Source organism: Theropithecus gelada, chromosome 6 (genome assembly GCF_003255815.1).
Source record: "Theropithecus gelada isolate Dixy chromosome 6, Tgel_1.0, whole genome shotgun sequence".
In the NCBI taxonomy this organism is placed as follows: domain Eukaryota; kingdom Metazoa; phylum Chordata; class Mammalia; order Primates; family Cercopithecidae; genus Theropithecus; species Theropithecus gelada.
Window position 1 is genome coordinate 62188892 of NC_037673.1, and position 26140 is coordinate 62215031.

The 26140-nt window shown below is 36.4% G+C and overlaps 1 protein-coding gene across 2 annotated transcripts in view; it reads left to right on the forward strand.

The window, feature by feature from the left end:
* Positions 1–26140, forward strand: part of CWC27 (CWC27 spliceosome associated protein homolog) — a 256746-nt gene that overhangs the window by 209538 nt on the left and 21068 nt on the right. Inside the window, exons 12-13 of one of the 2 annotated variants that reach the window (XM_025389137.1) lie at positions 4013–4122; positions 9470–9573. In XM_025389137.1, coding sequence (XP_025244922.1) covers positions 4013–4122; positions 9470–9573 — 214 coding nt within the window. The remainder of the gene's footprint in view (positions 1–4012; positions 4123–9469; positions 9574–26140) is intronic. The other variant, XM_025389139.1, reaches the window with a different exon arrangement.

Sequence of the window (26140 nt, forward strand, 5' to 3'; positions counted from 1 at the left end):
AAATATCTTTTAAAAAAAAAAAAAAAAAAAAAAAAAAAAAAAAAAAAAAAGAAAATGAAAAGAGAAATCAGACTGAGATAAGTAAGTTACAGAATATATATTTGACAAAGGACTTGTATCCAGAATATATAAGAACACTCTTACAACTCATTAATAAGACAAAAAAAAAAATAGAAGATTTGAATAAACAGTTCACAAAAGAAGATACATAAATGGCCAACAAGCACATACAAAATGTAATATCACTTATCAGAAAAATAACAGTAGAAACCACAAGATACTATTTCACACTCTCCAAAATACTCAGTTAAATGACAATGCCAGATATATTTGGAGATGTGGAAAAACTCAAACTCTCCTACATTGCGATAGGAATGATGCAGCCAAAATGGTGCAGCCATTTGTACGACAGTATGGCAGTATCATATAAAATTAAACATACGCTTAGCACTTGACTCAGCAATCACACTCTTAGGTATTTACCCCTGAGAAATGAAAATATATGTCCACAAACAAACTTGTGTGTGTAAATGTTTAAAGAGGCATTATTTATAGTAGCCAAAAATGGTAAGCAACTCAAAATAAACAAATTAGAGTACATCCATGTTATGAAATACTATTCAGTTATGCAAAGGAACGTGGATGAATCTCAACAATAGTTGCTCACCAAAATAAGCCAGACATTAGAAATTACATACTGTATGATCCCATTTGTATGAGTTTCTAGTAATGGCAAAAATGTGGTGCCAGAAAGCAGATCGCTGATGCCTTGTTGCCAGAAGAAAACCGACTAAGTGACATTTAGACACTTTGTAGGGTATGTGGAACTTTTCTAGATCTTGATTGCAGTGGAAGTTATATGCTCTATACAATACCAAAGTCATCATATTTTATATACAAAATTAGTGAATTTTACTATATGGAACGCCTACCTCAGTACAGCTGTTTTTAAAAATTCTATCATTACATGCATTTAGTTTCCTAAATGAGGTGACTACTATTTCTAAGTTATTAAAAAGCCATTTAGTATTATAAACAACATAGTTACAGAATTTCCATGCTTTATTATGTACTTAAATGTACCTATCCTTGACTTTTTAAAATTGATTTTTAAGGCTTCTTTATAGCACTTTTTAAACATTTTCCTACTTCCTGCACATTCCTAATAAGTGAAATCAAATGGTTGGTCCTTGCTAAAAGGGACCATGTTCAAGAAGATGTGTGTGAAACACATTAAAATAAGCAATGCTGAATCTGTTTTGAAGGTTGTAAGGTTAACTTACCTATGACATGAGATAGCAGAATTCACCTATATCCTTTCCATTTATTGCAAAATTCTTACCACAAATAAAGGTTTTCAATCTTTTTTAGCTGAAAATGTAAGCAAAGAACTTGTCCTTTCTCTTTTGCATTTTTTTAACCATAAAAACATTAAACAGTTCTACGGATACCCATCACAATTTTCCTTAGAATTTTACAAACTTCTGCCTTAGGAAATGGCAGAAAATAATTACTGACTCCCTAAATGCAGTGGAACAGGAGATTCCAGGTGCATGACAAATGTGAACTGTGACTGAGGCTTGTGAGGGGAAGAGGGCAAATTGGCCTACACCTTCTTATTTTCCCCTTCTCCAATTACATTATTACTTCATTTATTTGACTATTTATTGAGTCCCTTGCCAAGCACTGTCCTAAGTGCTGGGGAAATATGATTTGTCCTCAAGGAGTTTAATGTCTAGTGAGTTTAAAGAAGAATAAACAGGAAATCGCCATAAAGTGTGATAAGTGCTAAAGGGTCCTTTGAAAGCTCAAAGGAGAGACATCTAAACCAGACTTCAATAATGGAATCAGAAAAGGCTCCATGAAATGCCAACCAAGCTGAGACCTAAAGGAGGAGCCGGAATTAAGCAAGGAGAATTAACAAGAATGGAGAGATGAAGTGTTTACAGTATCCCTGAAGGAAGAAAAGCATGTGCAAAGGTGGATGGTTGGTCAAGAGAGCAGGGTTTAAGAATACTAGTTATCATCCAAATGAAAGCACACCAAGGTGGATGCGGAAGGGAGTTGTGAGAAACGTAACTGGAAAGGAAGACATTAACTGCCTCATGTAGGGATTCTAAGTCATCTTAAAGTGCTTGCTCTTTATCCCAGGACAATGCAAATCTAACTACTGTAGGATAAGAAGAAGAGATCACTTGGACTCGGGAAGGGGAACATCACACACCGGGGCCTATCATGGGGAGGGGGAGGGGGGAGGAATTGCATTGGGAGTTATACCTGATGTAAATGACGAGTTGATGGGTGCTGATGAGTTGATGATTGCAGCACACCAACATGGCACAAGTATACATATGTAACAAACCTGCACGTTATGCACATGTACCCTAGAACTCAAAGTATAATAACAACAACAACAAAAAAAACCTTCCGAAATATAGAAAAAAAAAAAAAGAAGAAGAAGAGAGGTATTCAAAGATGCAATTCAGTAGAAAAATATGATAGTAATTTTCTTTTTATTTTTGAGATGGAGTCTCACTCTGTCGCCCAGGGTGGAGTGCAGTGGTGCCATCTCAACTCACTGCAAGCTCCGCCTCCCGGGTTCACGCCATTCTCCTGCCTCAGCCTCCCGAGTAGCTGGGACTACAGGCGCCTGCCACCAAGCCCGGCTAATGTTTTTGTTTGTTTGTTTGTTTGTTTGTTTGTTTTGGTAGAGACGGGGTTTCACCATGCTAGCCAGGATGGTCTCGATTTCCTGACCTTGTGATCCGCCCGCCTCAGCCTCCCAAAGTGCTGGGATTACAGGCGTGAGCCACCGTGCCCTGCCGAAAGTAACTTTTAAACCTACTATAAGAATCACTTCATGTATACCAATTGTGATGGCATACTCTTTTCACTAGTGTTTACTAGGCATGTGTGCCTCAGATAGTATTTCTATGTTTAATGGTTCATTTTTCCTTAATGTGCTCAGTTTTTAATGTTTGCAGCTGTCAGTTTTGAAACCAGACTGTCCTTCCAAGTTCTACCAAAATCATATTAGGTAACCACAAAAAGACAACTTGTTTCTTAGTTCAAATTTTTGTTTTTGACCAGAAAATCTCTTGAACAAAATGACTGATAGTTAATATATTGCATATTCATGATGATCCTCAAGCTAGGTAACAGAGAGACAACCAACAGACTAACGCTTTGGTAGAAAGATTACTAGCATTGTTGATTACATCTGGCTTATCATTTGTCTTCCAGCTAAAGAGAAGAGTGTGTGTGTGTGTGTGTGTGTGTGTGTGTGTGTGTTTTAGTCACAAATTTTCATTGATATTTATACATGTAAGGTATTATAAAATGTTACTAGTTGGGTTTATTGGCTTGTTTGTTTTTGAGGGAACACTGTGTTTTATGAACCCGGATGTTAATTAATCTTCACATAGAATTATTGCAGGATCAAACCCATAGATTTGTTTTCTAATTTCTAATTCAGTAAAGATTATTTTTGTCTGCTTTTGCTAACTGTTTTGTCTGCTTTTGCTAACTGTTATTTGTTAGATGTATTTATTTTCTATGATGCCATTAAATTGAAGATTGTTATTGTTATAACTGGGGAACAAAAGTTGCAGGTAATTGGAATATCAACCAATATTTGAAAAGTTGTATCTTCTAAGGCAAGGAAACAATGTAAAATGATATTACTGAATTTTAGGAAAACCTTAATTATTTTAAAAGCGAGATAGACAATTTTATAATCAACTTAAATAAGGACATGTGAGAAGAACAATTACAATAGTGCAGTGTATAGTAAATATATGTATAAAATCAGCTCATAAATTAACATCAGTCATGTTCTAATTTAGGAAGTAGTTACAGAGCTGGTGGAGCTTACAGGTTTTCTTTTGAAATTAAATGGCAAAAAACCAAGCCCAAGTGCCAACCTCCTCTTCAGCAACAGGAGCATAAACATTGCTATGAATCCACAGAGCTATTTTACTGCTTATTCTAAAAATATTCTACTATTCTTTAGAGGAAGAAGCCACTCCAGATGGTGCTGTTGCCGAATACAGAAGAGAAAAGCAAAAGTATGAAGCTTTGAGGAAGCAACAGTCAAAGAAGGGAACTTCCCGGGAAGATCAGGTAACTTCAAAAACCCAAATCCATACAGAACTTATTGTCTTTTTATTGTTTTTAAGTGTTTCTAAATGAAGCCTAATTTAATTATGTATCAGGAGAAGCGCTACGTCTTAAAAATGAAAAAGAATATATTTATGTAGGGTGGACATTGGCCATTCACATAAAGATTCAAACTCTGGAGTTCTTTCCAGACATTGGTGGTGAAAAAGCCTGGAACTTCCATGTTTCAACTTGGTACTCCCATAGTAGGCACAGGAACCTCATAAAGCCACATATCTTCAGAAACCCAGGTGGAACCTCTGCGTAGTGAATATTGTGAAATGAAGAAGTGGTGATTATAAATGATGAGAGAGTTGCTTCCAGCCCGACATCTCACATGCTGACTCGTCAGCCTAGCTTGAAATTGTACACTGTCTGGAAATAAGTTATTTGGTCTACTAGCTGACTTCTATTGTAATAAAAGTGTGTTTGTTACAAGTAATTCCTGAATCTTTAGGTAGTAATATTAAGAAGTTGTCAGAAATCAAGAATGAAAAGAGATAGGAAGCTAGCTCAACAATTTGGGAGTCAGCACTATGTGCCATGCAGTACTTGACACTTGATAAAACAAATCTCTGAAGCAGCCCTTCATGTTGAAAAGTTAGAGGACAGACTGAAATCATTTATTTTTGGTGCTGCCATGCCAAAATCCATATTTTATCCATAAATATCCATATTTATATATATGGATATAAACAAACTGCCTTATATATATGGACACGCCATTTTAGTTGTATAAATGAAACAGGCAAAATAAAAGTAAATTAAAGTAAATTAAAAAGCCCAAACAACATGTCTGGATAATTTCTTAATTTCATTAAGAAAAAGTACATTTTAACTTGTTTTCATGAAATCACAAAGTCTTCTAAATAGCAACCATAATGACTATACTACCAGAGATACTAAGGATGACTCATTCATTCTTTCCCCTCCACCCAATCTCTTGTAGCAAATAATGATTAAGAACCTACCATGTACTAATCACTGTATTTGGCAGTAAACACGTGAACACATCCCTGCTCTCTCTGATCTATCAGGAAAAACAGCTAGTTAAACAAGTAACACCAGTGAAAGGGGGTGATCATTATGAAACGGTAGGTACAGGAAGCCATGTAGTTGAATAACAGAGGGGCCTAACATGGCTTAAGAATCTGGGAAGGCCTTCCTAAGGAAATGATTTGTCAGCTGAACTTAGAAGGTTGTATAGGAGACCACCAGGTGGAGGCAGGGTATGGCTAGACAAAAGGAACAGTGCGTACATGAAAAGTCTTCGACCTCTTTGCAAAGAACTAAAAGATATTAAATATGACTGTAACATAAATTATAAGAGAAGGAGAAAGATGAGGCTGAAGAGGTAAGCAAACGTAAGTTCGTACAAGGTATTTTCAAACCATGTTAAGTAGTTTAGAATTTATCCTAAAGGCCATGGGGAACCATTGACAGAAGGAAGTGATATGATCTCACTTTCATTTTGGGAAGATCTCTCTAACTGGGCTGCAGTATGGAGATTAGACTGGATACAGGACAGGACCAGAGGCACAGGGCCCAGCTGGGAGACTCTTGTGTTAGATATGCATAAACAGAGTGTGCCAAGATTGGGCCCCTTCAGCATAGCTTCTACATTCTGGGAAGGCTCTCACTGTGCTGAAAGAGCCTTCCTGGAAGTAGTTGGCCATTCATGCCTCAGGAAAAGCCATAACTGAATAATTCCCCTGCAGATGCCAATCAAAATGCCTCCATGCAAATCCTGTCTTCTTCACACTATAACAAATGTGTCCCATTATTTTTGTGATTTTTTTTCTGCCCAGTATCTTCTCTTGCCTTTGTAATACAGCAGGAGAAAGTCTAATCTTAAATATAGAAGAAGCTAAAAATAGCCAAGAGGATGTTTTTTGTTTGCCACAGTCTCCCCTCTTTGAGCAAATGCCAGTAGCTCAATAATTGGCTCTAAAAACAAACTGCCTTGCCACTTGTAACTCAGGGAGAAAGATCCAGGTCTAGTATAATTTTCTAGGAAGTTTTAAAATTTCATTCCACTTAGAAGTCTTTTTTGTTTTCATTTTTCTTTGTGCTTTTAAAAAAGACATTTCCAAGTATGCAAACGTCCATCATTAAAAATTAGTAAGGGCCAGGCATAGTGACTCACTCTTGTAATCCCAGGACTTTGGGAGGCCAAGATGAGAGGATCCCTTGAGCCCAGGAGTTTGAGACCAGCCTAGGCAACCTAGGGAGACCCCCATCTCTACAGAAAAAATAATAATAATAATAATTGGGCATGGTGGTGTGCATCTGTGGTCCCAGCTACTTGGGAGGCTGAGGCAGGAGGATTGTTTGAGCCCAGTAGGTTGACGCTGTAGTGAGCCATGATTGCACCACTGCACTCCAGCCTGGGTGACAGAGTGAGACTCTATCTCTTAAAAAAAAAAAAAAAAGATAGCGTTTACTTTTAAGCTATGGTGTATTAGTCCATTTTCACACTGCTGATAAAGACATACCCAAAACTGGGAAGAAAAGGAGGTTTAAATGACTTACAGTTCCACCTGGCTGAGGAGGTCTCACAATCATGGCGGAGGGTGAAAGGCAGTTTTTACAGGGCAGTGGCAAGAGAGAATGAGGAAGAAGAAAAGGTGGAAACCCCTTATAAACCCATCAGATATTGTGAGACTTATTCACTATCACGAGAATAGCATGGGAAAGACCGGCCCCCATGATTCAGTTACCTCCCACTGGGTCCCTCCCATAACACATGGGAATTCTGGGAGATACAATTCAAGTTGAGATTTGGGTGGCAACACAGCCAGACCATATCATATAGATTAAATAGATAGATATGGAGATAGGCATATGGAGAGATATATTTATGCAATAGTAGATATAGATACAAATATATAAACACATACACATACACACACATACTACCTTGAAGTATATTTACCAAAATGTTAACAGTGGTTATTCTGAGTGGTGGGATAATAGTTATTTTACTTCTATTTTTCAATATTTTTACAGTAATCTGTTTTCTTATTAATAAGCAAATACAATAAGAGTAAACAATGGAGTATTTTTAATGAATAAGATTTAAAAACAAGGGATGCTTTATCTGTTAACATTGTTTGAACAGCTTAATTCTATAATCTCTAAAAACATATAAAATATCTAAATGCTAACATACTCGGCAGCCCTCAGAATGCCTATAATGATATTCTATAGGAACTTATAAATTTTCCCCAAAACTCATCTCATTCAGTAACTATGATAATGTATGTATTTTTAGCTGTTGTCTATGTGGGCATTAAATTTTGCAGAAAAGTAGAAGATGCTTTTTACTATCATTTTTTAAGCAATAACCAACCACCTTTTTCTTGCAGTTATTTTGGCACCATTTGTCTTTATTAAGCTTGGGTTCTAGACTGCCCAGACCTACTTAACTTTTTCATGAACTGTGATCTTATTGATACTCTCTAGATAAATTCTGGAGCTTAGGAATGTATTGTGACCCTTTAATATACCAGTTATTCACATGTTGAACTGTCACACATCTTTTTCCTTACGAAATGTGAGGATTTCTATATTGAATTCAACATACCAAAATCTTGATTAGGCCCTTGATTTCTCGGACAGGTAGTATTTTATCCCATTTCACAATGATGTACTCTGTAAATCTGTCAAGTAGAAAAACATTTTTCTAGCTTCTATTGTCTGCTCAAATTCTGAAGTAGACTGTTAAGATCCAGGAGATAGTGTGATTATAAATTTATAGCCACTTGCTTCTTCTTGCTCACGGAGAGCATAGGAGGCAAACAAGAATTCACAGGAATTCTACACACACACATTTTTAAAAAAAATATACTCAACACAATATTTGTGTTCATCTTTCACTTAACAGTAGAATGCAATGTCTCATGTATATAATTTTTAATAACAATAGCATATTTATAATTTTTAATAACAATAGCATATTTAGGCCGGGCACAGTGGCTCACACCTGAAATCGCAACACTTTGGGAGGCTGAGGTGTGTGGATCACTTGAGGTCAGGAGTTGGAGACCAGCCTGGCCAATATGATGAAACCGCATCTCTACTAAAAATAAAAAAATTAGCTGCGCATAGTGGCAAGTGCCTGTAGTCCCAGCTACTCAGGAGTCTGGGGCAGGAGAATCGCTTGAACCTGGGCTACGGAGGTTGCAGTGAGCCAAGATCGCACCATTGTACTCCAGTCTGGGCCTCACAGCAAGACTCTGTCTCAAAAAAATAAAAATAAAATTTTTAAATAGCGTATTTATTGCTTTTTACTAAATTTATCTAGTTTCTTATTGATAGACATTTAATAGGTTTTCATTTTTCCATTTGTATGAATAACGCTGCAGTGCACATCTTGTGCTTAAGCCATTTTCTCTGTTTCACGTTATTTTTCTATCATCCCAGGATTGGAATTACTCAGTCAAGGGGAATGATCATCTTAAAGTTTCCAATACATATCAACAGCTTTCTAAAGATATTCCAATTTACCCATTTTCCAACAGTTAATATGTTCAGTCTACCTTCCCAATATCGATATTTTTATATTTTTGGAAATTTGTCAAATAAACAATACTATTTGTCTTTTTATTTTTGATTTCATGTAACTTAATGAATTACCTTTCTTTCTTGTAGACACTAAAACCTTAACTATAAATGAGCACAAATTTTTTATTTTATTTTATTTTATGTATTTATTTAGAGACAGAGTCTCACTCTGTTACCCACGCTAGAGTGCAGTGGCACAATCATAGGTCACTACAGCCTGAAACTCCTAGGCTCAAGGGATCCTCCTGCCTCAGGCTTCAGAGTAACTGGGACTACAGATGCACACCACCACATCTGACTTTTTTTCTTTTCTTTTTGTACTGATGGAGTTTCACTACGTTACCCCTACTGGTCTTGAGGTCTTGAACTCTTGGGCTCAAAAGATCCTCCCACTTTGGCCTCCCAGAGTGCTGGGACATGAACCAATGCACCAGGCCAAATATGTATTTTTAAAAGTTGGGCCTTCTGTCTTCTACATAAGCAAACTTTTGTTTCCCAAATCAGAAAATAGTCACCTATCTCTGAGGGGAAATATCAGTGCAAATCCAAACTGTCAAGTTTATTAATGTCAAGGTTTATTAATGTCACTATTGCAGCCTAAAGGTAGTTTTGTTCTTTTTGTTCAAAATCGAACATTTTGTTTTACATCCAAGTAGGATATTTCCTTTTCTAACAAACTTAAGCATCTCTTTTAAAATTATATTTATCTTTATCAGAAAACTTAGCAGTCTAATTGTTATTTCAGACCCTTGCACTGCTGAACCAGTTTAAATCTAAACTTACTCAAGCAATTGCTGAAACGCCTGAAAATGACATTCCTGAAACAGAAGTAGAAGATGATGAAGGATGGTAAGGGCTTTGATTTTTGTATATTAACCATGAACAAGTAGGCTCAGAGCAGAGACCCTACTGGTACATTTCCACTATATCATCCTTTTGTTTTCAGACTTTACCATCACCATTATAGGACCTTGGCAACTTTTGACTTTATTTCAGTTCAATATAAAGTAACATAAATAAATGCACCAAGCACTGAAGAAACAAGCATTTATTGAGCACTTGATGTGTCCAGCATTGGGCTAGCCAGTAAAAAATGCACAAGAAATATGTGACACTATCCCAGCTCTAAGTAACTTTCTGATATTGTGGAAAAGATGAGACTCACATTAAACAACTCGAAAACAACCTTAGAAGACAATAAATCAATAATTTCTTACATTTTCCCACAAACATTTTAGAACTCAATAATCTATTTCATAATCCTACTAACTTCCTCTTCAAAGTTATGATCTACAGGATCCTAGCAACTCATACAAGTTAATTTTATTTTTATCTTTGGATATTTTTCAGCTTTTTAAGACACTGATAAGAAATAAAGTAATGACATGTACATGTCCTTTGCTTAGAACTTTATCCTATACTGGCAAAAAAAAAAAAGGAATAAAAATTGTGTTTTTCTTTATCACACCCCTCTGTCCTCAAGTTGACTTTACATGCAGTGTATTAGGCCTCCCCACACCTAACTGCCTCCACCTCCCACTACACCCTGGCTCAGCCACATTGCTGCAAGCAAGCCAATGTATCACCCCCTACACATGACTCACCCTCTGGAGCCTCTGAACCATCACATGTACCATTACCCCAACCCAGAATCATAGCCTCAGTTCTGTCTGCCAAACAGCATCTCTCCTGTTTCAAAACTCTGTTCAACATTCCCATCCTCCAGGAAACCAGTCAGCAAGATTTGTTGAGCACTCACAAATCTAGAGGGTGGAGGAAGGAGGGCTGGAACACACATTTAAAAAGACATAAAAACACTTAAATTAAGAAAACATTCAAACACGTAAGACTCTGCAACTGTATATAACTTTAATCAAAAGGGCTGCGGGCATGATGATTTGAATGGAATGAATCCTATCTAACCTAGGACCCTGAAAGCACTTGTCTATTTCTCCATTAATTTATAGTTTTCATATGATGTGGGTTATGATGCCAGTTTTTGTAAGATCCTGGATATCTTTTAATAGGTTTCTATTACTTATATAGATTTGTTTATACCAAAATTCAAAGTTGCTTGAAGGCAGAAGCTGTCTTCTTCCATAGTTTAGTGCCAAAGGCAAAGGCTCAGTGGATGTTGATTGACCCATAGAGATAAATGCACATTGTGTAGAACTTTTTGTTTTATATGACTGGACAGGTTTAGTTTAGTTTTGTTTTGGGTTCTTGTTTTTTTGGGGGGGGTGTGGGGTGAGGGGATTCCTTGAATGTCTCAAAATCTCTTTCAAGTGTTTTGGGTTCAGCCACCACACAAAAAAATGTTTTGCCAAGTCCTCTTCCCTTTATTTTTGAATCCATATGCATTTTTAAAGGAAATATGACCCATGTGTTTCTGATTCATTTACACTTAACTCATCAAGATGGTGTTTTGTAAGAGCAGTTTGATGCCCAATAAGTTTTTTTAAACTTTTTATAAGTCATTTAAGTCCTTTTTTATTGAACAGGAAAGTCACCAACAAATTCAAACCCCAGAAGATTCATTTGAAACTCATAACCCACAGGATTCAAATTTACTTTCAACTTGGCAAGACCATTTAACTTCTCAAGGTTCTTCCTAGCCCCTTGGTTCAGTATTCTCTCATTTTGAATTCCTCATTAGCTTCAGATACCAATGATGTATTTTTAAAAGTGCCATTCCTATTTTTCATGTTATTTGGTTATACAATCAATTTTCTGTCTAACATTCTCATTAGAAAGTTTAAAATGGGGAAACTTCACTGGACATGGGGAAAAAAATCACGGGTCAATGATGTTGGCTAATTCTCCATTGGGAGAAAAAAATAAATGGTGAAGAGGTGGGGAACAAGTTAAAGGGACCACTAGCAGGTCTTCAGGAGGTTCATTTCTGCTTTCAATTGCAGTTTCCTAAGCAGAATGGCAGAGCTGTACACTATGCACCTCCAGAATTTTTTTGGTATTTGTTTTATCTAACATCTAACAAAAATACTTTTCATGTTCAAGGCACTATGCAGAATCAGATAGCATATATAGGGCCCTTATGTAATGCCTTTTTATTGCAATTTAGACCTTTGGATTTTGTAACCTGATTAGCAACAGCATCATTTCTGTTCAGTTTAGCTTTCTCAAGTCTCTGGTGATTTAGATTCTCTCTCATAAAGTATATTCTTCTCAGGAAAGGAGTCTTATATTCAGAATGATTTATAACAAATATTATGAGTGCATGGCATGTGCATGTGTGTTATGCATAAATTACATGGTTACCAGACTATTTTGTAGGTCACGGTTGCCGCTTTTCTGAGAAGTGAAAGTCAGCCAGTGTGCTGTACTACACTGTCAGGGTCTGTTATCTGAGGTAAAATGATTGCTTCTAAGACATTTTTATGTGTCCGCATGAGTGGCCACACATTGAGGGATCATTTTCATTTTCTGTCAAGATAGAAACCATTACCAATTTGTTATGTTTTCTTTTACTTGGCAAACTATTCTATTCGCATTTTTGGCTGAGCTGCTGTATTGGCATGGTATACAACAGACATTTGGGTACCATTCAGCAGCATTATACTTTTTATGCAAAAAAAAAAAAAAAAAAAGTAGGAGAGGGAGAGAAAGAAAAGAAATATGATTCTATTGTAAACAGTGCATATGGTGTTTGAAAATTATTCCCAGATTTCACTGTCTAACGAGGCATTTAAAGAAGTGTTATTAGTAGATCTACACTGAAATGCATGATAGAAATTTTTCACTCAGAATTACTAGGATTCCTCCTTTGTTCAGATATGTACTGCCAATATTTGGTAATAGTGATGGTACCAGATTCCAGTTTAGCAGGTAGAGTGGTCTCTTTGTCACTATGTTCCTTAGTCCCACAGTATCACAGACTCATGTAGCTATGGAACCCTTCTTCGAGCATGGATTTTATGAAACCGATTAGACACATGGCAGGAGGAACTTGCCCAGGGATTCATATGACCATATGGATGAAGTCCATATGCCAGATTGGGTTTGGTTAGATGAAGCTTGGTGAGCTCCCAAAAAAGTTTTGAGAAAGATAGCCACCTGCTCCTTACACAACAAAATTGGCATTTCTAAGGAGAGGAGAAAAATTCAATCTATGTGAATGGCTTCAATCTTATGGGCATTAACTCTTCACTACTATGTTTCATTGAAAATTTATTTCCAGATTGTTAAATCTGAGATTAACTTAAAACATTATAGCACATATACAAGATAAAATAATAAACAATGTAATGGTCTGTCTGCCTTCTTCCCTCTTTCTCTTCTTCTTTCTCTCCCCTCCGTCACTTTCTTCCATAGTACACACATTATAAAAATTTGAAAAATACCAACAATTGCATGGTTGCCTCAAGTAAATATTTTACTGATTATTATATAATTAAAAGATGTTCACTGTGGCCAGGCCTGGTGGCTCACGCCTGTAATCCCAGCACTTTGGGAGGCCAAGGCAGGTGGATCATCTGAGGTCAAGAGTTTGAGACCAGCCTGGCCAACATTGCAAAACCTACTTGCAAAAACATTGCAAAAACTACTAAAAATACAAAAATTTGCTGGGCATGGTGACGCGTGCTTGTAGTCCCAGCTGCTCAGGAGACTGAGGCACAAGAATCACTTGAACCCGAGAGGCGGTGGTTGCAGTGAGCCAAGATCGTGCCACTGCACTCCAGCCTGGTTTGCAGACCAAGACTCCATCTCAAAAAAAAAAAAAAAAAAAAAGATGTTCACTGTGGAAAAATCAGAATGCAAACATGCTCAAGAAAGGTAAATGAAAATTACCTATGATCCCAAACTCAAAGATAAATACTATTACTTTATACATACCAATGTATATATTTATGCTATTTATACCAAATATGTAAAAGTATATTTTTATACATATTAATTTGTATCTGTCCAGGTATTGCTATGCACATACATATTTTAAACAGAAATGAGATCATATAGTACTACAGCTTTATAACTTGCTTTTTTCCCTCAGCAATATGCAGTGACTACTTCTCCTTATCATATATAATTTTGTGATGTAATTTTTATCTTTTGTATTATGACCGTCGTATTCCATTATATGATGAACCACAAATTTACTTGACCGTGTTGTTGGATATATAAACAATGCTGTAACATCCTTGTTTCTATGCCATTGCCCATTTTCTTAGAATAAATTTCTAAAACTGGAATTGCTTGTCAGTGAGTATACATGTTGACTTCTGCTAAATATTTTCAAATGGCTTTCACAAAATATCATTCTAATTTGTACCCCGAAGTAAATATAATTTAAGACTTGTCTTAGGGCTATTAGAATCTCAAGAATTAATTAAGATTCCTTAAAGAGCTTAGTGAAAGAGATTAACGTTTTAGAAGAAATGCTTTGCCTTCTTAAATTTTTAAAAAATAAAAACACAGTGTGGTTTGCTTCTGTTTTTCATAAAACTATACAAGTTTCAATTTAGTTCCTCTTCTTGGGAGCCTTAACTCCAAATAGTCTTGTTCTTGGTTCTGAAAAATTCTCCAAGATAACCCTATGGGTTAAAACTTCTGGATATGGATTTTTTTTTTCAGTTTTATTATTACACTTTGGCTAGTGTTAAAAATCAATTTTAGCCATCAGTCAGACAGTTTGTATCTGCTAGATACTGAAGTTCTGAAAACCAAGATTTGGCTTAAAGAAGTTTTAAAGCTTCCCTTTGGAGTTAGCACAGTGCAGAAGCAACAAGTACCAGCTGTCTGTATCCAAAACAGTGAAATCTTAATAATACAGATGTAAAAAAGAGATAATTGACTTTTAGACCCAGTCAGACCTCATTATAAGATACCATGAAAGAACATAGCTTCATCTCATTGCTTATACTAGCAAACGTTTCAACACCTTTTATATGTAATACATACTGTAATTTGTGTATAGTTTAGTCATGTATTGAATGAAGGGTGCAATGACAGCAAAAGAATTTTTGGTTTTTTGAGACAGAGTCTCACTCTGTTGCCCAGGCTGGAGTGCACTGGTGCAGTCAAGGCTCACTCCAGCCTCAAGGTTCCAGGCTCAAGTGATCCTCCACCTCAGCCTCCCAAGTAGGTAAGACCACAGGCATACACCACCATACTCGGCTAATTTTTTTTTTTTTTTAAGATAGTGTCTCACTATTTTGCCCAGGCTGATCTCGAACTCCTGGCCTCAAATGATCTCCCCGCTTCGGCCTCCCAAAGTGTTGGTAGAATATTTCAATTATTTTCCACTTCATTCAAACAGGACATTGCCAAGCACAGGTTAGCATAGATGAACGCAAATACAGCAATAAGGGTGGAGACTGTGAAAATAATAAAAGCTCAAGTTGGCTAAATGAACTTAGCCAACTTTGCCCTTTAGTATTAGGCAGTAGAGCTCAAATTATTGGTCTCTGGGCCCTTTACACCAGGGGTCCCTGACCCCTAGACTGCAAACTGGTACTGGTCCATGGCCTGTTAGGAACTGAGCCGCCTAGCAGGCAGTAAGTGGCAGGCAAGTGAGCATTACTGCCTGAGCTTCACCAAGGTCATATCAACGGCAGCATTAGATTCTCATAGGAGCGCAAACCCTGTTGTGAACTACACCTGCGAGGGATTTGGTTGCATGCTCATTATGAGACTCTAATGACTGACGGTCTGAAACAGAACAGTTTCATCCCGAAATCAATACCCCCTCACCCCCATTCATGGAAAAACTGTCTTCCACGAAACTGGTTCCTGGTGCCAAAAAAGGTTGGGGGCCGCTGCTTTACAATCTTAACAATTCCTGAGAACTCCAAAGAGCTTTTGTTTATATGGAATATATCTATTAATAATATGTTATAAACAACATACTTTTATAAAAAAATAATTATGCCTGCAAAACAAAACATTTAGTGATATGAGTAGCATTGTTTTCCAATTTTTTGGTAAATCTCTGAAATCTGGCATGATAGGAGCATATCTGCTTTACCTCACACTTCATGTATTCTCTGAAAAATTCCACTGTGCACTCATGAGGGGATAAGAATGAAATAGACAAACAAGTGTCTTAGTATTCATACAAAAAATAAATTTGACCTTGCAGGCGCACAGGGATCCCCAAGTCACACTTTGAGAACCATTGGGACAAGTCATCTCTGGTCATTGAGTATGTAATGATGGTCCTTTTTCAATCACAGATTATGACCCCATCTATAGGTCCTAGGAAGCTTTTTTCCAGGTCCCAGTTTGTGATCCTTGTTCTCAAGTAGAAGCAATGTGGTACTTTCTGAAATAAATGTGCCCATTGGCACTGGCCTAGGTCTGCTACAACAGAGTCCCGTTTCCCCATCAACCCTTTTCTGGCCTTTAACTGTTTTAAAGTGGTCTGTGACATGGCATTTGGTTTTATGTTCTTGTTTACTTTTCTAAATTTTTTCTCACACAAAGTAGTATTTAAATATATTCTTTTCCTTTTTTTTTTTTTTTTTTTCTTTGTTGTTGTTGTTGTTGAGACAGAGTTTTGCTCTTGTTGCCCAGGCTGGAGTCCACTGACGAGATCTTGGTTCACTGCGATCTGCACCTCCCAAGTTCAAGTGATTCTTGTGCCTCGAGTGATTCTTGTGGTTCCGAGTGGTCACAAGTGATTCTTGTGGTCCCGAGTAGTTGGGACCATAGGCATGCACCACGCGCGGCTAATTTTTTGTATTTTTAGTAGAGATAGGGTTTCACCATGTTGGTCAGACTGGTCTCGAACTCCTGACCTCAGGTGATCTGCCCGACTCAGCCTCCCAAAGTGCTGGGATTACAGGCATGAGCTACCATGCCCGGCCTTTGGTTTTCTTCATTCTTATATTTGTGCCTAGCCTCTTCAATTCACAAAATAATGTCCTACTGATTCTAAGTGCTTCACATGCACTTGACTCTATGGGATAGGTATTAATTATCTTTATTTACCCATGAAAGAACTGAGGCACAGTGAAGTTAAATAATTTATCTGCTTTTTGGTCCTTATAGTACTGTATCCAGTGCCTGGTTCATAATAGGCCCAAAATCAAGGGCAGGACCAGGTGGAGGTGATTGGATCATTGGGATGGTTCCCCCATGCTGTTCTCGTGATAATGAGTCTTAAAAGATCTGATGGTTTTATAAGTGGCTGGCATTTCTTCTGCTTGCATTTCTCTCTCCTGCCACCACATAAAGGACGTGTTTGCTTCCCCTTTCAACATGATTGTAAGTTTCCTGAGGCCTCCCCAGCCATGTGGAACTGAGAGTCAATTAAATGTCTTTCCTTTATAAATTGCCCAGTCTGGGATACTTCTTCATAGCAGTGTGAGAACAGACTAATACAGTCAGTTCGAGAAAGTTCCCTTCTACTTCTAGTTTTCTGAGAGTTTTTAACATGAACAATGTTTAATTTTGTCCAACATTTTTCTATACTGACTGATATGATCATGTGGTTTTTCTTTGATTGTTAATAGGGCAGATTACATTGGTTGATTTTCTTTTTTTAATCTTAAACTAGCCTTGGATTCCTGTAATAAACCCCACTTGGTTGTGGTATATTATACTTTTTTATACATTGTTGGATTCAACTTGTTGGATTCAATACTTTCTTGTGGATGTTTGTGTCTATGTTCATTAGGGATAGTGGTCTGTAGCTTTCTTCTGCTATTTTTGTCTTATTTAGGCATCAGAATAATGCTGGGCTTTTAAAAATGATCTGGGAAATGTTTCCTGTGCTTCTATTTTTGGGAAAAAAAAGATTATTTAGAATTGGTGTTATTCTTTAAGTACTTGATAGAATTTGCCAGTGAAACCATCCAAATTGAGATTTCCATTTTAGGTTTTTTTAAAAAATAGACTTTATTTTTTTAGAGCAGTTTTAAGTTCATGGCAAAATAGAGCGAAAGCAGAGTTCCCATATACCCTCTGCCCATACACACACACACACACACACACACACACACACACACACACACACACATAGCCATCCCCACTATCAACCTCTCCCATCAGACTGGTATATTTGTTACAATCAGTGAACCTGCATTCACACATCATGACCCAAATTCCATAGTTTATATTAGGGTTCACTCTTGGTGTCATATGTTCTGTGGGTTTTTACAAATGTGCAGTGTAGTGACACATGTCTACAATTATAGTATCAGTGTAGTTTCACTGCCCTAAAAATCCTTTATACTCCACCTATTTATTCCTCTCTTCCCACTAAATCCTATTTTTCTGTACCCATAGTTTTGCCTTTTCCAGAATGTCATATAATTGGAACCATACAGTATGTAGCCTTTTCAAATTGGCCTCTTTCACTTAATAATAAGCATTTAAGATTTCTCCATGTCTTTTCATGGCTTGATAGCTCATTCCTTCTTAGCACTGAATAACATTCCATTGTATGTGCGTACCACAGTTTATCCATTCACCTACTGATGGGTGTCTTTGTTGTTTCCAAGTTAGGGCAATTATGAATAAAGCTACAGTAAACATATGTATAAAGGTTTTTGTATGAACATAAGTTTTCAGCTCATTTGAGTAGATATCAAAAAGCAAATACTGGATTGTAAGGATACATTTAGTTTTGTAAGAACATTCCCACCAGCAACAAATAAGAACTTCTGTTACTCCACATCCTTACCAGTGTGTTGAACCAGCTTTGTTGTGTACCTGGGATAAATCCCACTAGATCATGGTATATAATTTTTTTTATACATTGTTGGGTTCGATTTTCTGATATTTTGTTGAGGATATTTGCATCTATGCTCTTAAAAGATATCAGTTTGTGGTTTTCTCTTCTAATCCCTTTGTTTGGTTCTTGTATTAGGATAATGCTGGCTTCACAGAGTAGGTTAGAAAGTATTCCCTCTGCTTCTGTCTTCTAGAAGAGACTGCAAGGAACTGGTATAATTTCTTTCTTAAATGTTCAGTAAAATTCATCAATGAACCCATCTAGACCTGGTGTTTTTGTTTTATCAGAGCCCCCTCAGACTGGGCCCCCAGGAGTTTCTTACTCTCATGCTAATCCACACACAGCTTCCTGCAATTCATCAAAATTACCACTTAAGCATTCCTACCAGTTTATGGCTCCAGTAGCGTTTGTTCCAGGTAAGCTGATCTGGAAAAAGATTCTCTATAGTTGCCTGTATTTCCAGATTTGGGGGTGGCACTTTACCCTGTGACTTCAACCCTCTAATGCATCTAAACAAAAATCTTTTTTTTCCAGTTTATTTAGCTTTTTTCTTGTTGCAAGGATGAACTGATGACTTTCGAGCTCTTTACATGTTAGAGGTGAAACCAGAAGTGCCCTCCTTTTGTTTTTTATTCTTCAGTTTCCTCTTTTTGGCATTCTTTTGGATTATTTGAGCATTTTTTAGCATTTCCATTTAATTTATCTATTGTGTTTTTGACAGTATCTCTTTGAATAGTGTTTTGTTTCACTGACTGATATAGGAATTACAATATACTTTTAACTTTTCATAGTTTATTTAGAGTTAATATTTTATCACTTCAATAGAAATATAGAATTCTTATATGTATATAGGTCCCTTTACCTCTTCCCTTTGTATTCTAGCCAATTTATGTATCACATCTACATACATTGAGAATCCCCTCAGAAAAATGTTAATAATTTTTGCTCTCAGCTGTCAAACACATTTTAAGGAACTCAACAGGAGAAGACTCTGTTATATTTACCCAGATATTTACCATTCATGTTACTCTTTCTTTATTCATGATATGTCAGGTTTCCTTCTGGTATTATTTCTCTTCTAGCTAAAGAACTTCCTTGAATAGTGATTTTAGAGCAGATCTGCTGGTTGCAGATTATTTTAGTTTTCCTTCATTTTAGAGTGTCATTATTTAACCTGCATTTCTGAGGGATATTTTCACTGAATACAGAATTATGGGTCAACAGTTCATTTCTTTCATCACTTTAAAGATGTGTGTTCCACCAAATTCTGTTCTGCATGGTTTCTTTTGGAAAATCTTCACTCATTCAAATTGTTGTTTCCTTATAAATAATGAGTTATTTTTCTCTACGATTTTTTCATCTTTTGTTCTTGCTAATTTGATTTACATGAGTAGGTATAGATTCCTTTGGGTTTACTATGTGTGATGTTGGCTATGCTTCTTGAATCTGTAGGTTTGTGTCTTTCACCAAATTTGGGAAGTTTTTAGACATTATTTCTTAAATTATTTTATCCTCAACACACTCCTTCTTCTCTATTCTAGGACTCTAGTGACATGAATTTTAGACCTTTGCTGTTCTCTGTCACCTCCATTCTGCTACTGAGCCCTTGCAGTGGGTTTTAAATTTTGATTGTTGTATTTTTCAGTTCTAAAACTTTTATTTGTATTTATTTTTATGTTGAAGCTTTCTGTCTTCTCATTTATTTCAACAGTGTTTGCCCTTCTTTCAGCTTTTTTACAATAACTGTTTAAAAGTCTCTGTCAAATAATTCCAGTGCCTGTCATCTCAGTATTAGTATCTGTTGATTGTCTTTTCCCATGCAAGTTAAGATTTTTATGATTCTCTTATGCCAAGTAATTTTTTTATTGTATCCTAAACATTTTAAATATTATGAGTCTCTGGGTCTTATTTAAATCCTATGAAAAATGTTATGTTATAGCAGACAACCCATTTGGGCTCAGGACACAAGTTCTGATCACCCTTCTGTGGGATTTGGTTTCAATCTTAGTCTTGTTCTCAATGCCTTTGCATTGCTATTTGTATCTGTCCCATGTATATGCCACCCACTGTCCAGTCTGGGACCTGGCTGTTAGACTTTTTTTTTTTTTTTTTTTTTTTTTTTGAGATGGAGTTTTGCTCTTGTTGCCCAGGTTGTAGTGCAATGGTGCAATCTTGGCTCACTGCAACCTCCATCTTCCAGGTTCAAGCGATTCTCCTGCCTCAGCCTCCTGAGTAGCTGGGATTACAGGCATGTGCCACCACGCACGGCTAATTTTGTATTTTTTAGTAGAGATGGGGTTTCTCCATGTTGGTCAGGCTGGTCTCGAACTCCCGACCTCAGGTGATCCTCCCGCCTCATCCTCCCAAAGTGCTGGGATTACAGGCATGAGCCACCATGCCCAGCCTAGACTATCTTTTATTTAAGTTCTCAGAGTCTTTGATATGCAATTTAGCATTGGATCGACACATGCACTGACTTTATGGGGTACCTTTTCCCTTTACAGTCTCCTCAATACCTTCTACTATCGTGGGCCTCCCCCTTTCTTCCTCCAGCCAGAGCATTGGATCTTTAGTTACACTGTTCTACCCTGCACTTTTTGCAACTGTGCCCTCATTCAGAGCCATGCTGGGGTAGAAAAGAAAGGGGAAAAAGCAGCAGAATTTTATCCCATTCTCTTGGGGCCACAGCTTCTCACAGTTGTTTATCAATACTACCATTTTTCCAAACCCCTTTGGAGATTCTCACACATGCACTGTTCTGCTTTTCCTCTTGTAAGATTTCTGCATAACTAGTGAGTTGTCTCAAACTGGCTTATGCCAAATTGTTTCATGTAGTAGGCTATCTCATTTCTTTCAGGTTCTAACTGTTAAGATCCTTTTTTAAAAAACAAAAATTTAGATGGTACTGAATAATTCTCATCATGAATGATTTTTTTTCTTTAAAAAAAAAGATTTCTTAATAGTTGGCAATGAATTGCTATTAGAGAGAATAATGTATATCTTGGGGAAAGTACGGTGCCTTGATATGGTTCACCAGAGAGAAGCTGAAGAACAGTACCTTAGGAGCATCCTCAAATCACAAAAGGTGATCACCAAACTGCTATCTTGAGATAAGAAGAAAGGGAGGGATTGGTGTTGAGAGGTGCAGTGGTTGACATGACCTATCTCCAGGATGTCTTAACACCCTTCAGTAAAGTTGTGCTCTTGTGGGTGGTGTTTGGTTAGAGACTCAGGATGCCAGAGATTCAAATTATTTTTGCATGGTGTAGGCCAGAGGAAACTAGAGCACAAGAGGCAGAGGAGGCCTGATGATCATGAAACATGCTGACAATTAGCAGAAATTTCTTCGGAGAGATTTAGCTTTCTATGGGCTGTGGAGGGGTACAAAGATCCCCAGCTGACAGATGGTGCATAATAGGATAGTACCTGATGCTTAAATCAAGTTAATAAAAGGTATTTGGCTCAGTTAATCTGAGGAAAAAAAAAAAGCCATACTGGTAGTTCATGGAGTCAAAAGGAGAGTGTATTTTACTATAAAAGCTTGTTGCTAAATAATCTCTAAGGAAGTCGATCTGTTTTCTATTCACTAGTTATAAAGTACTCCCTCTTGTTCTTCTTGCCAAGAATTTCAACTGAATGATCAACTGCAAGACAAATATTCATTCATCAACTTTTGGAGAGTTATATTTTCACTGGTTACTGTAATTATGCTTTATGTAGCCTTTATCAGAGCTCTAGAGTTTTTATTTGTTTAGATGTCATCCTTAATTCAGAAACTTTTCTCTAATTTCCAGCCTATAGGTAAATTGTATTATCTGTTTTCTTATAGTCCAGATACTGAGCCTCTTGTACTCATTAAACTGCTGTCATACCCTTACCCTACTTTATCAATTAATAACTCTAAACAACATGCTTCTTTTTCCTTAAGATGTCATTTAAAACATGTAGAGCCTATGGCAAGTAATTATTAATCCTTAAGCTTTCTGTGAATACTTATCTAGTGATACTAAAGTCTTTCAATGGCATTAATGCTGTAGCACAGTATTTATGGGCTAAGTTTGTTCATATAGGTCAGATTAACTCAGTTTGCATATTTTGAAAACTATTCCTTATTTATTTAATAAATGTTTTTAATGGAAATAATGTGTGAGGTGTGGGATGTGGAGTAAAGTTAGACATGACACTCATTCCCATTGATTTATTATAGTATAATATCCCAAGTGAGATAAGATATCATTGTAAGGAAGAACGTTTCTGCTTAGAAACAGATATTGGGCGTAAATTATGAACTGCTTTCACAGTCATTGGCAAGAAACCTTGCATTCACTTAGGATTCTCAACTCTGCTGATGTGATTTAATCCTTCCTATGTAACTTGGGACTGCTATCCTTTTGTTACCTAAGAGGAAACTTCAGGTTCAAATATCGTAGGAGGTAGTGGGTAGTAACCTGCCAAAGGTAGGAATGCAGGGGTTTTGGGGATAGTACTCTACAATGTCCCTTCAATACATGTTAGATATTTACCTGACCAAAAAGAGGTTTCTGAATTCTACTATTGTTTGTTTAACTCAGGTTTGAGTCTTTAGGTCAATTCACTACATTAAAACAAATGGAGGCTGGGAGCTGTGGCTCACGTCTGTAATCCCAGCACTTTGAGAGGCTGAGATCGGAAGAACATTTGAGCCCAGGAGTTTGAGACCAGCCGTGGCAACATAGCAAGTCACCATCTCTACAAAACAATTTTAAAATTAGCTAGGTGTGGTGGTGTGCACCTATAATCCTAGCTACTAAGGAAGCTGAGGTCGTAGGATCAGTTGAGCCCAGGAGTTTGAGATTACAGTGAGCTATGATCATGCCACTGCACTCTAGGCTGGGCAACAGAGACCCTGTCTCTAACAAACAATAAATAATACTTAAAATGAAATAAAAACAAATGGAAACCAATTAAAGGTTTTAAATGAACAAATTTGCTCTGCCCCAAATTGTATGTATATTTCATAAGCTTTTTTATTTTGACATTTCTGAAGAATTACTTTAATGTGAGGTCCCTTCATTTATTTTAAAACCACTTGTTAAGGGTATTGTGGCCAATTATCAGTCAGATTAGTTAATAAGATTATACAGAATAACTGACAGAATAGGAAACACTTATACTTGACTAAAGTAAGTATATATCCTTTTCGTGCTTTTTTACTCTAACTCTTCTACGGGTAGTAGGAGATGAAGGTGACTCTAGATCCCACCAATTCATTTTTTAAGCAAATACTTGTATGTGCTATATTTCAGACATTGCTAGGACCTTTATCCTATCTCATCTCATTTTACCTTCACAAGAGCCTCATAGGACTCATGGCTTAGGGACTAGCTGTCGCAGATTTGTTTCTCACAGATCCTTCAGATAATTAGCACTACTTCCATGTGATAAATGAGGAACTCTGTAGTTCAAAAAAATTAGGTTATCTGCCCAAGATCCTATTGCAATAAATGGTGGGACTGTTTGTCACACCGGTGAGTCCATGCTGTTTCCAGAATACCAGCTTCTACCAGCAGTGATTCTAACCTGAATACTAATCACTGGGACAAGGAAGAAAAAATTTAACTTGACTTTCAGAGGCCTTTGATTCTAAATAACAATATTCATCTTCTGGAGCTAGTTACAGCATGTATCACTCATTCTCATCTTTGGAATACTTTCTACACTTTTTTAAAGAAATGTACCATCATGGAGGTACATTCCGTGGAGGTGCAATTACTCGAAAACAATCATTATTTTGTTCCACTGAGAGTTCTGAAACCAAAACCTACTCTGTAATTCCACACATTGAATTATGACCTAATTATACAGTGGGCTGTCTAATCAGAATACCTGGGTTCAAATCCCTGCTCAGTGACCTAAGCAAGCAGCCTAACTTCTAAGCCTCAATTTCTTCACCAGTAAAGTAGAAATAACAATACCTACCTCAGAGTTATTATTATAATTAAATGAGATAATTCATGGAAAACACTCAGTATAGTGCCTGACCCTTAGAGAGTGCTCAGGAAATAGTAGATGTGAGAGAGGGAAGTGGGGGTGCATGGTACTAGGGTAGTATTGGTAAGGCTTGACATATTACTCAAGCAGCACAAACTAAACATTCTAAATTAAATTGTCAAAACGTTATACAGGCCTCTTGATCTAATAACCTCAAAGTAATATTTGAAAAGAAGGTAAATGTTAATTTACTTCAGTTATATTATCTATGACCTAGAGGGAATGTAGGCATATTCAATAAATTTGCTAGTAGTGCTAGATGGTTCTATTTTATAAGCTGTTAAGGAGAAAAGTGTAGCCTTGTTTAAAAAAAAAAAATGTTCTTTAGCTGAATCCAGATTACAAAATGCTGAAGCTGGCAGACTTTAGCTAATATAAATTTAGCATTCATACAGAAAGAGGAGGAGAGTGGACAAGATTACCTTGTCTATGTTGGGAATATATAGTCATGGATTCTGGACTTTCTCCAGAATCTTTTTATAGCTGACAAGAGCATCTTGGAACAGAGAAAAACTATGCATGCATAAGTTATTTATTTCTATTGGAAAGAAAGTTTAAGGAGCAAAGGTCCTTGGGATTAGCATAATGTAGTAAAAAAGTCATTTTACCATAGTTGTTACGTATGGCAACAAAGCCAGTGCAAAGAAAGTTGCCATTATACACTGGCAACCAAGAAATTATAAATAAGCATTCTGATACCATAACCATAATTATCATAGTGATTTTTTCAAATACCTAATTTGTGTTTATATGTATTGTTCAATATGTAAAACATTTTCAAAGAAAGAAAAAATCACTGGTAGATTCATATCCCACAGATAATCATCATTGTTTTTGTCTACCCTCTCATACATTAATATATAGATGCTTTTCCCAAGAATAGAATCATGCCATACCTCCTTTTTCTCCCTTTCTGTCTTTTCAGTATACTATCAACATTTTTCACATTATTAAATATTCTTTTGCAACATCTCTTTTGATGGTTATATAATATTCTATCATGAGGATGTCACATAATTTAACATGGATCTTTGTGAAGAAATTCATCCCATTTTTAATTATAAGTCTTTCATCAGTGAATACATTTTTAGTTAATATTTTGTAAATTCATTGTTATTTCCTGTGTCAGGTAGGCTTTTAAAAAAAACTTTTTTAAAATTGAGACATAATTTACATATAAGAGAGCACACAGTTGTTATCTGTTCACTTTGATGAATTTTTGACAATTTTATACACCAATATAAACACCATCAAAACAAGGTGTAAAACATTTACATCACCCCAGGATATTCCCGCCTTCCCCTTCCTAGCTAGTCCCCTCCCCATAACACTTTCTGATTTCTATCAGCTCAGGAATGACTTTGATAAAATTTTTACTAAATTGCACTGTATAAAGTTGAATCATTTATACCTGTACCAGCAATGTATGAAATTGCTAGTTTCTTCTTAACCTAGAATTTTGTGTGTATGTACTATAATATGTAATAAATAACAGATATATAGTAATCATTGCCAATTTCTACCTTGTATTAATTTCTATTTCTTTGTTTGCTGGTAGTTGAATTTTTTCACTGTGCTAACTGGCCATTTATATTTCATGGTTATGGTGGTGGTTGTTAGTTGTCTACTCTTATGTGTATATCTTTTTTATTTACAAAAGCTCTTAATTTTTTTTTTTTTTTTTTTTTT